Here is a 12,236-nt window from a genome sequence, read left to right as displayed (position 1 = left end):
AAGCCTGTTAGTTGTAGCCTTATGGAACTCTGTAGCTAAAGACCCACAGTCAGTATACAATGGGTATCTGCAACGCTTCCTGCAAGAGACTCAAACGACACATTTATGGGACTCTAATATGTCGCACCACCCATTCTGCTGTGCATTAAATAGGGAAGTTAGGCTGAAATCCTTGGTGGACAACAAACATAAGTTTGCGGGCCGATCGTTATGCACAATTATACCAATCTAGTGCCAGTACAGTATTTATTCTCAGCATTTTCAATACACTTGAAACGTCAGTTGCTTACCATGCAACTGGGCTCCTTGCTGTCTCTAGTGGACCAACCAACATGGAAGAATGGGGGTGGGATGTCATGCAGGCTATGTGACCCGGAACAGAGTATATGGTCCATCTGACATGCATATGTCCGGCTTTAAGAGAAGCAAGTCGCCAACTGTTAAAACCTGTTTTTGTTATGAGCGGGATCCGCTCCTGTTGGCCGGCAGTCATGAAAGTGTTTGATCCGTCTGAACCGCAGATCATTTGTAGACTGGTGAAATTTTTAAGCCTGCATGCAAAATACTTAGCTGGCTGTACATGATTTCTCTAGCTCCCTCTTTTAGATTCTATAGGGCTTTATAGTGCTGTTAATGTCTATCACGGAAGTTCGGTGCGAACTCAACATTACATTTTAAAAGTATTTTAGTATGTTATGAAGATCTAACGATCCCCTCTGCATAAATCGCACCATTTTAGAGAAGCCATGAGAATGTTATGCCTAAACGGATCACAACTGTATAGCTTTATAGCATCAATAGATGCGAGTCATGCATTAAGCACTGGTACTGTATGCAGAGCCAGAAGGTTCCATCACAATTATGCACTTTGAAAGGTTTACGTATTTCTGCGGTTCCTTTACTGGCAGTTCGTTTTTCGATGGGCCTAAATCTCGTGGCGTGTTACAACGATTATATATTTTGAATAGTATTAATGGATTACGTAAAATACTATGAAGCGAGTTTACGCATTCCTGTTCCCGATCTTTTTGTGCCTTATATTATAATGAGCTCAAATCTCATAGCACCATAAAGGGACGTGATGTCTACAATAGTTTTTAACGGTTTTAGTGTCAAGTAAATGTGTTTTAAGTATGTATCTTGAATGAGACTATGCATTATGTGTTTTGGTTGTTTCCCCTTCTTCCCTCCCTCTTTTGCCAAGATTTTAATTAATCATGCAAATAAAGACTTACTTACAGCCTTGTTTGTGTTCAGGCTGTGGAGAGCTTTAATTATCTCTTTAACACTAGATTCCATAACCCAGGAGACGAATTCATTTCTCTTAGGCTTCCATTTAGCAAGCTAGTGATCAAACATCTATTTAAAAATCCATATAAAATCTACTGTTTGGTCCGTAGGCTTCCTCTTCCTCATTGCCACCCCCCTGCCCACTCCAATATCGTGTGATAGTTGCAGTCTGGTATGCAACACGTTTAACTCACTTTCACAGAAACAAAATTATGTTTCTTAAATGGAAGTCACCAGGACACAGTCATCTGCATAAAATCCCATGGTTACTACATTAGTTCCATAGCCTTGGAAAAACCCACAACCTCAAAAGTGCTAATGAAGTGAGTATTTCAATTAACATTAAGTAGATTCAAGGGAGACTATAAAAGAATATTGATAGCTCATTAAAAATCCAACGCTTCTGCAAATTTCAGCTGCATTCTTCTGCAGCCGTCTACGCTGCCACGTGGGACAAAAGAAACACACACATTGCTAGTTAGCTTGAGCCATACTCACCAGCTATATGAACAAACGTGACATTTGTAGGGCTTTTCACTGGAATGGGTCCTGCGGTGCCTGCGTAGAGAGCTTGCGTCAATTGAAGCATATGAGCACATCTCGCATCTGAAAGGCTTCTCGCCTAGTGAAACACAGGAAACACACCAAGAAAGCCACGATGGTTTTGATTAAAACGTGGAGTTCGTAAGAGAAGTGTTCAGGGAGGAACATACAGGTCGTGTACACGTGGAGACACTCTAGGCCTCAGGAGCACAGTGCAAGCAAACTTATAGTAACAAGCTAGGATGCCTCAACCCGGAAATATGCAAAAGGAAAAGAAACAAGCACTAAACAAAAGGCATAATACAGGAACGGTACAGTTAGTATCCGTATTCTTCCACAAAGCCAACAAACCTATGATTTGAAAAGAAGGTAAATTCTGCCTTTAATCACGATAATATATTTGAACCGCAAGTGAAATGGGCTAATGCTGAAGTTCGAAAAAAGCACGTAAACTTACCTGAAACAACGGAAGCCACAGCCTTCTTGGAGTATTACACATGGTTATGCAGGTTACATCTGTAAGGTCCAGAGTCTTCCAGAATAGCACACCGAAACTCTGCCATAGAGGGACCATGAAGCAACAACATTATCCCCATCTCAATAGTGGACTCAGTCGAGGCATGCCATGGTGTGATTTGCCACATAATTAATCGTGACTTAAATATAGTGTAGTTTTGGCAGCTGATAGTGGTTTTAAAAACAGACAAATGGGCAATCCAACCTCTCTGCGGATTCCCCTGCACACTGTGTGGTCCACCACGTTACACTGATTGACATGTTGCCGCAAGTCGCTTGTCAGGTACACTACATATGTGGGCTAAGTTGTTATTATAGATGGAGGAACATTATAGATTATTAAAACATAAAAGACAGATTTTTGAAGAGCAAAAACTTGAATTTATGTTTTTCGTATTTTTGTCGTATTTCTGTAAAGGAAGAGGATGAGTGAAATAAGGTAAGTGCCCTGGACCACTCAATATGGTCGAACTGAGAATAAATCCATGTATAAAGAAGATTACTAAATTAAGGGAAGGCAGGACACTCTATTTTGATATAACCTGATTCACCCGAATTATCATAGGTATTTATTTTAGGAGAGGCTCAACACCTTCAATATAGACAATAACAAGCATTAGCAAAGCAAAGACCTGAGTGCTCCCACAGAGATCACATTAGAAAAGTGAACTGCATTGCTTAGCTGCAGCAAACTTTCACATAGGACCACACTTTGTGAGCTTTATGCATTTCTCATTACCCCTGGAACACAGGCAACAATTCCGATTACCTGACCTTCAAGACCCTATTGAATGCTGTGAACGTTTTCTGAGAAAAAGCATTAGCACAACATGCCTGTCCGAGCACTTTCACAGTATATTTCACAGTGTTCAGTCTCAGCCCATCTGCAAAAGAAAGGCCGCGCAGCACTGGTCAGCATCTCCTCTGCCACGCTGGGGTACTTGGCACGATGGGGACGAGGCAGAAACTAGTTGCTCACACTTAAGGGCCAAGGAGTGACAGTAACTCCAGCTAGCCCACTTCCCCCAGTTTTTATCCTTGTCAGACGGACCCGTGAATAAATACTGAATTGGGCACTATCTAGACATTTTTAAAGATCATCTCATATAGATCCCACAGTCTTTTCCCTTAAAAAGTGCTCCCTTGTAAGGAAAGATGATGCAGCAAGCCCTAACACTCAGAAGGTCGGAAATTACTCAATGACGAAGAATGTCACTGGATAACACTCAGTGAGTGACAGTTCCTTTAAGAAAAAGGTATTTCCCCAATATCCAGTGGGCCCAATCTAGATGACGCAAGGGTGACTGTCTCTTGATAAGGACACTGTATATGGGGAGGGTAAGTCTCGACCTCCGTTTCCCTCTTCCTCTCCCACTCTCTTGATTTTTACATAAAATGAATGGCATATTAAATTAACCTTACCAGTATGGACTCGCATATGCTGTATCAAGGAGGCCTTCAGTCTGGTCTTATAATCACAGTGCTGGCAATGAAAGGGCTTCACTCCCGCGTGCACTCCCATGTGTCTCTGCAGAGCCAATTTAGAGGAGCACTTCCTGCAAGACAGGAAGCAAACCATGTCACAGGAGCTACGAAACAAAAGGCCTTTCACATAAGCACCCTTGAGAGGAACATAGAGGGAAACGAAAGTGCTCCATAATAGCATCATTATGCGCAGTACTTGCAGTACCACAAGATTTACAACCGACTCTTTAAATGCAATATGAATAGATAAAGATTAATGTCATGGAAGTGGGGGATAAGTACCTCTGTAAAACTAGTGTGGTTACGCAGGCTGCAGTTTTTGCATTTAAGATATATGTTTATACATTTATGGATCTAGCATCCAATGAGACGAATTAACTGTTCCTTTAGAGAAGTCTACAATAGAATTAACACTTCGAGTTGCTATATTTAATACAACTTTTTTCATGCACCTCTTTCTTCTACAGGCGCGGGTCCAGAAGCAGACGTCAGCCGCTGAGTACCCGTATGGTGCACCATGTGACGCTAATCTAAAAAAAAAATCTCATATAGATTTCACTCCCTTCACTTTATCATAACTTCAGTTTTGCCCTAATAACCTTATTTTAAAGCTTGTTCTCAATAAAATGTCTTGATTTTCTATTTAGCTTTATTATTTGGAAACTTAACATTTTAGGAGTTTTTCCTTAATTTATGTGTGCCAAAAGTTCTGTTTCGCGTGCTGTGTTAGGTAGTCTGCAGTTACGAATTTTACACAATTACGACAAAATCTGAAAAAAGTGCTATGATTCAGGAATAAGTGGCAACATCGCACATTTTAATTTTTTTTGGGCGATCATATTAGCAAGATGAGTGTGAGCAAATCAGAAACTGGTAAATAACCTTGCTATATAACGTCCTCTTTTTTATATGCTAATAAAATGTCATAACATTCCAATACAGTGAGCATTCTTGGAGTTTGAGTGCATTGGGGCAAATTATTTTCATATGCAAAGTTTGATAACATTAGTGAAAAAATAATACTCTCGTGCAAATTTTAAACTACCCACATCGAGGGCCCATCATATTTTAACTCTTGGGTAAAAACTTTACAATACATTATAATTAAGTTATTTATAATGCACTTCAAAATACCGTTTAACACACTCAAACGAAAAGCACTGATTATAAAGACAGAATACATTATTACAATAAATCTCACCAGCTCAGAGCTGAACTGGAAAAATATGGACGAGGGCGAGGGTTCACAGAAGAGGAGGTCATGTATAGTTAGGCACAATAAAATGTAATTTATCTTGAAACTGATTACAAAAAATAGGCTGACATCTGGAGCTCGGTATATAGCTGGTATCAGGTAAGGCTTAGAGTGCAAAGGAACAGCTTTGTCTATTGTGAGCAAGATATGGGTCTGAAACTCCAGGAGAAGTGCCACAAGATGTCAAAGGAAGGTGTTCCAGATTGCACCTTGTAGATTTCTTTGTTAAAACACGTTTCTGGAAGACCACAGATGCTGTCTTAACACTGGTATGCTATACACCACTGCCTAATAATTCACAGACACACGGAGGAAGACAGAAGTTTTAAAGGGTAGATATTTTTGGTAAGACACTCTAGGCCGGAATCACAAAGGGTGTGGAAAAAACCTGAAATTTGCTCCTATATTTGGAGCATATTTCAGATTTTTTAGAAGTCCCAAATAATTCTAGGATTAACCCCGAAAAACTACAACTGTTATTGTTTTTGAGGACTATTTGTAAAAGTTAGGTATGTGACATTTCTACAAGGTTGGCAATTCTGCATATAGAAATAAAATGCAAAATGTATTAGCTCATTGAACTTTTTCTTTTTTTTCACAACGAGGAAATATGTTTCCTTGTGAGGCAAACACCTTCCCTTACACACCATCCGAAATGTGAGCGTTTATTGGGTTTTTCCATTTTAGAAATGCATGCTTACCTACCGCTGGCAGTAGTAGGCAACAGGTATGCCCAGATGTGGGTCCCATGCACACTGTGCCACTTGAATCAAGTTCTACCTGGCTCATGAGCCCTTATCAGGGTGAAACCAGTCAAGGTTTGCTTGTATTCTGGTACCAGAAGGACCTGGCCTGGCAGTTCAGGCTGGACTGTTCCCATGAGGAGCAAGGTCTAGGCATATGACTGGGTCCAAACTGAGGTGGCATGGTGGGTGCAAAACAATGGATCCTCAGCGTTAAAGCAGAAATGGGCACTGGCCCTGAAGACTTCAGCTCTGGTTCCAAAAACCTCAGCACTATCAACCGTCAAACCGATCCTCCCAAAACTCTAGGACAAGATTGAAGCTCCGCAATGGCACATTGTGATTCATCTACACACGGGCCGGATCTTCAACCGCCCACCAGTGACTACCCACAGGCCTCTAAGCGCCAGCTGAGCTCAGAGGAGGCTTTTGATGTGCCCATTCTGATGAAACATCGAAAGAAATCAGACAAGGCCACCAGCCCTCTGCCGAATATTGACTTACCACCACCCCAGCAACTCCACCGAGACCACGGTACTCCCCACCTGATTCTCCACCTGACCTCCTTTCATACACACCTCAGGGGTCACTGCACTCAGACACGGGGGATACTTACAATGCACCCCCACATGGTGACTCCTATGATGTGGGACCTCTAGGGAAAACAGATCCCAACCTATTCCCAGCCCAATCTTCACCTGATAGCTTCACATCTTACCATGAGCTGGTAGCTAGAGTAGCCTTGTACTACAAAGTCGACATGCATGTCGACCCCATACAAGAGGACTTACTATTCAAAACCCTCTCCACCATCCACCGTTCCACCCAACGTACCTACCCATGCTCAAGGGCATTCTGCAACCAGCATCTGATATCTTTCAAGACCCAGCTGGAGCAATGGTTATCACTCCCCAGGTGGATAAGAAATGTAACGCGTCCCTAACGAAACTCAACTACATTTGAGCCCAACTTCCTCCTGACTCCCTGGTGCTACTTAGCGCCCCCAAGTGGACGAACTCTCAGGGCACTGGCTCTGTCTCTCCACCAGATAAGGAGAGTAAATGTATCAATGCCGCAGGCAAGAGAGTTGCGGCACAGTCAGCCAATCATTGGTGAATCACCAACTCAATTGGTCTGCTTTGCTGTTATGACAGCGACCACTGGAACAAAATGTAGGAGCTTCTCCAGTAGCTCCAAGATGGGCCCAGGAAGACGGGACACATTATTGTCTGAGAGAGTGAACTAATCTTAAACACCAGCATTCGGTGTGCCCTCAAAGTTGCTGACACTACAGTTCGGTACATCAACTTAAGCGTGCTCCTCCGTAGGCGTGCTCAGCTCCGTATCTCTGGCTTTAAGCAGGACATCCAGTAACACCTGCTCAACATGCCATTGAAGACCAACACCTCTTCGGCTCGCAGGTTGACCAACTGCTGGGAAAATAAAGAAAGATATGGAGTCAGCGAAGGCTATGGGCACCCTGGAAAAAGTTACCCCTCCCAGGTTCTTTCACCAAACACTCTATTGTGGCAGCTCAAAGACCACCTTAGCTTTTCAGTGCTCACAGACCCAGTGACCCTCTCTTACGGGCTACTTTAGAGGGTCCTACCAAGATGAAAGTGCCAAAAGAAGTGGCAAAGGTGGCCCCCTCAAGGGAGGACCTACCACCACCATGCCCGTCTTGCCTCTTCTATCCCCCAATCACACATCACTTGTATGTGTTATCTACAAAGATTCCTCCCTGTGTGGTGAAAAGCCACTTTTGACCAGAGGGCATTAGGCATTAGGCATTATTGAAACATGATTACTGCCTGGATCTTATTTCTAGACCCCCTACCATGACACCTTGCAAACTCATTCTCTCCTCTGAGCACCAACATCTGCTCAGGGAAGAGGTCAGAGAGCTCCTCCTCAAGAGGCCCTAGAGCCCGTTCCTCATCATCTGGAGGGCACTGGAGTCTACTCGCTGTACTTTCTGTATGATTACATAGGGCACAATATGATCTTTCTGAAATGACTATAATCCTACTTATACATTTTAAGTTGCAAATGCTGCCACTTGAGTGTGTCACAATCATGAGTCTATAAATCAAGGCATCTGTGGGGAAATCTGTACAATCAAAGGTACTGTGGTACTTCTAGTCACTGTACTAGATGAAGTGCTTCTTGGAAATGGGTTCAATCATTACCGAGCAGCAAATCTGAAGTCTGTATCCTAAATCAAAGGGTACTATTCTATGTTTCAGATAGATGATCACAGAAGCGTTTCATGTTAGACCAGGTCAGCACTTAAGGGCAACGTCTAATGTTAAGCTGTAAATGCACCTCAGTCCAATTCTCTACTGAGTTTGCACAAGAAATCATACATTTCCTTGAATGCTCACCCAGGATTTTTTCAATGTAGACCGGTGGATGTACAAGTGAGCATACAAATGAGTATGCCAATATGCTTGAGAAATTACCCAACCACAAAAAGGTGCAGAGAGGGCTGCAGAAAAAAACGGAAAAGCTAATGCGACACAAACTTGCAGGAACTTTGTCTGATCAACAAATGAAGAAATCGCACTAAACTAAGGAAGAGCGGCAGGCAGTTTTGAGGAGGTAATAGGTACAATCGGATGCGCTCATTCTCTGGCTTACAAACTGTGTTTTCAATTGCTGTAGTCCACTCTCTTCCCATAGAAGTCCTACATGTGTGAGATATCTAGGACATAGGAGCAACTCTTAATTAGACAGGCTTGTGCATGAAATATTGTGGAGTTGAAAGTAATACCAAAGACTAAAGCATTTGTAAATGCCATTTCCCTTTTATTGTCACAGAGGTTGTAATCTGGAGTAAAACACCCCCAATATCATCAACAAACATTATTTGGACTGGAATATTTTTGCTACTCACAACTTCCAAACACAGAATAGAATTAGGCTGGCAGTTAAAGAAATAACAAGATGAAGTGGGGGGGGGGGGGGGGGGGGGGGGGGGTATGGCCAACCACTTAAGATGGTGGACGGACTTTAGCGAAGCTCTTGAATAGCGCATAAGAACCACCACTTATCCATCATCATCCGACCGCAATTTTAATTATAATAGTGGGGGACTGACGCTCCTTACCCCTCCTCTATCGGCCAGCCACTCCTGGGACCGCATCAGGGAATCAGGTGACTGGGAACTGCTCCTGTGAAGACCTCATGGCTTGGGCAGCCTGTAGGAAAGTGCCCACTTTCTTGGCATGTTACCCCCATTTTCTGCCTGTTGTCAGTACGTTTGACTGTGTTTGACAGTGTCTACTGGGTTCCTGCTATCCAAGACCCAAGTAGTTTTGCTCTCTCCTCTAAACTATACCTTTTCTTCCCACAATTGGCATACTGGTACCCCCATTTAAGTCCCTAGTATATGGTACCTAGGGACCCAGGGCATTGAGGATCCATGGGGTCCCTATGGGCTGCAGTAGTTATTCTGCCACCCATAGGGAGCCCATGCAAAGCGTTCTGCAGGCCTGCCATTGCAGCCTGCGTGAAACAGGTGCAAGCACCCCTTTTCACTACAGGTCACTACAACAGGTCACTGTAAGTCACGCCTATGGTAGGCCCTCTCAGCCCAGAGGGCAGGGTGCAGGTACCTGTGTGTAAGGGCACCCCTGCACTAGCAGAGGTGCCCCCACAAACTCCAGTCCCATTTTACTGGACTTCGTGAGTGCGGGAACGCCATTTTATAGATGTAATGGACATAGGTCACTACCTATGTCCAGCTAAATAATGGTAACTACGTACCTGGGCATGTTTGGTATCAAACATCTCGGAATCATACCCCAATACTGTTGTTAGTATTGGAAGTATGATTCCATGCACTCTGGGGGCTCCTTAGAGGACCCCTAACATTGCTACCACCAGTCTTAAAGGGTTTTTCTGCGCAGCCAAGCTGCTGCCACCCCTCAGACAGGTTTCTGCCCTCCTGTTGCTTGAGAAGCTCAAGCCCAGGAAGGCAGAACAAAGGATTTCCTTTGGGAGAGGGGTGTTACGCCGTCTCCCTTTGGAAATAAGTGTTAAAGGCTTGGGAGGGGTAGGCTCCCCAAGCCAATGGCACTGCTTTGAGGGGCACATTTGGTGCCCTCCTTTCATAAAGCAGTCTACACCGGTTCAGGGACCCTCAGTCCCTGCTCTGGCACGAAACTGGACAATGGAAAGGGGAGTGACTTCCCTGTCAATCACCGAGGGGTGGTGCTCAGAGCTCCTCCAGAGGGTCCCCGGGTTCTGCCATCTTGATTCCAAGGTTGGTAGGAAACTCTGGGAACATCTGAGTGGCCAGACCACGCAGGTGACGTCAGACACCCTCTGATAGGTAGTTACCTGGTTAGGTGACCAAGCCGCCTCTTTGGGCTATTTAGGGTCTTCCTCTGGGGTGCATCCTTAGATTCGAGCTGCAAGATTCCAGCAGGACTCCTCTGCAACCTCTGCTTTGACTTCTGACATCCGGAACCGCAATTGGACCCTCCAGGAACCTACAAGCTGCAGATCCACGAGGACGACTCTTCTGCAACATTGTATCCAGACTTCCTGCCAGCTTTGCAACATTTCCCGGGCAGTGCATCCTCAGAAGACTGACACTCTTCAGCCTGCACAAGAAGAAGGAATCTCCCTTGGGGTGAAGGCATCACTCCCCTGCATACGCAGGTACCTGGCTGCATCGACGACTGGCTGCGTGGATCTACCCTCCTCCTGAGTGGCATGGATCCTGCATCACGGGTAGTGGCCTGAAGAGTTCCCCTTGGTCCTCACTACCAACTGTTGTGCTTTGGTGGTGGTAAGTCCTTTCCACTCCACGCAAGACAGCACCCTTGTGCACCATGTCCTTTGCAGCTGCCAATGCTTGTTTGCTTCAAATCCAAGAGGAATTTCAGGCGACGTGTAGCTCCAGCACCCAGCACTCCCTCCTGCAACTCCTGGGCCTCTGCGTGGTCCTCCGGCAACATGGGAGCAACGTCTCTAGTGCTGCGTGGGCTGCTTCAACGACTTCTGTGTCCTTGTCCTGTGGGACACTTGTGGGTGCTGCCTCTGCTCTTGTGGGCCTTCTGCGACACAGAAGGTCCCCTGTGACTCCCCCTCCTGGGTAGAGTCCTCCTGGGCCTTGCTAGTCCCCGGCAGAAACTATTTTTCTCCAATTGCAAATTTGCCTTTGCCAAGGCTTGTTGGTGGAAATCCTTAACCGACACCCATCTGCAATCCAGCTTCCATTGTGGGACACCTTTTGCAACCTCGGGAACTCTTCTTCAGCTTCTGTGCTGCAGTGCTGACCTGCCTTCCTTCCTCGTCGACCAACTCCAAAAGGTACCTCTGGGTGGTAGTATCTCCTACTCCCCCTGGACTCCACAGACACTTCTGGACTTGGTCCCCTCTCTCCACAGGTCTCCATCTTCGGTAATCCACCGCTGATTTATTGCAGGCTGTTCTGGGTGTCTTTGTTTTCTTCTTTTCATCCTTTGGGATGGTTTGGGGAAACTCCAGTGTTTTACTCCTGCATTCCTGGTCGCTGGGGGGTACTCCATTATTTACCTGTGTGGTTTCCTAGTACTCCCAGTTCCCCTCTACATGATTCACTTACCTAGGTGGGGACCCTGTGTTCGCATTCTACTTTCTCCGTATATGGTTTGGGCTCCCCCTAGGGCTACTATTGCTTATTGCTATTTTACACTGTTTTCTAACCTTTTTATGCCTCTTACTGTTTAGTAGTATATATATATATATATATATATATATATATATATATATATATATGTCTGTATATATATATATATATATATATATATATATATATATATATATATATATTATTTACTTACCTCCTATTGGAGGGTTGCCTCTCTAGTATTTTATGATACTGTGTTCCAAAAATAAAGTACCTTTATTTTTGTACAACTAAGTGTTTTCTTTCTTGTGTGTAAGTACTGTGTGACTGTAGTGGTACTGCATGAGCTTTGCAGGTCTCCTAGATAAGCCTTGGCTGCTCATCCACAGCTACCTCTAGAGAGGCTGGCTTCTAGACACTGCCTACACTTCACTGAGAGGGGCTACCTGGACCTGGTATAAGGTCTAACAACCATAGGTACCCACTACACACCTGGCCAACTTCCTACATGGCTTGAGCTGGGCAGAGCCATGTGTGCTGCCCCCTCATGAGCCTGGAAATCATACCTGAGGCAAAGCGCTGAAGTGAGCTGCCTTCTGGACCCAGTAATGCAACGGTAAAGCAGCAGTGCAGCTACGTCCTGCACACGCCCCCTCGACTCACCTAAAGGCAGGGCACCCCTTCATGGCATTGCAGCGGTGATTGGCCCCAAACAGCCATCCGCAACTGGAGAGACTCGTAATGGTGCTATATTAGCCTGAATCCTAAAGGAGTCTCCTGGGTC

At 44.7% G+C, this 12,236-nt stretch overlaps 1 protein-coding gene across 6 annotated transcripts in view; it reads right to left on the bottom strand.

Moving 5' to 3' along the window:
- The window catches only part of LOC138268178 (oocyte zinc finger protein XlCOF6-like), a 310,686-nt gene that overhangs the window by 17,031 nt on the left and 281,419 nt on the right, over nt 1-12,236 (bottom strand). For 5 of the 6 annotated variants that reach the window (XM_069217601.1, XM_069217609.1, XM_069217626.1 and 2 more), the window contains exons 5-6: nt 3,772-3,905; nt 1,789-1,912 (exon numbers count right to left, since the gene is read on the bottom strand). In XM_069217601.1, the coding sequence (XP_069073702.1) occupies nt 1,789-1,912; nt 3,772-3,905 (258 nt within the window). Of the gene's footprint in view, nt 1-1,788; nt 2,390-3,771; nt 3,906-12,236 lie in introns of all 6 variants that reach the window. The other variant, XR_011199954.1, reaches the window with a different exon arrangement.

The sequence above is a fragment of the Pleurodeles waltl genome, chromosome 2_1, assembly GCF_031143425.1.
Source record: "Pleurodeles waltl isolate 20211129_DDA chromosome 2_1, aPleWal1.hap1.20221129, whole genome shotgun sequence".
Taxonomy (NCBI): domain Eukaryota; kingdom Metazoa; phylum Chordata; class Amphibia; order Caudata; family Salamandridae; genus Pleurodeles; species Pleurodeles waltl.
Note: the sequence above shows the minus strand (reverse complement) of the source record. Positions and strands in the feature narration are given on the sequence as shown.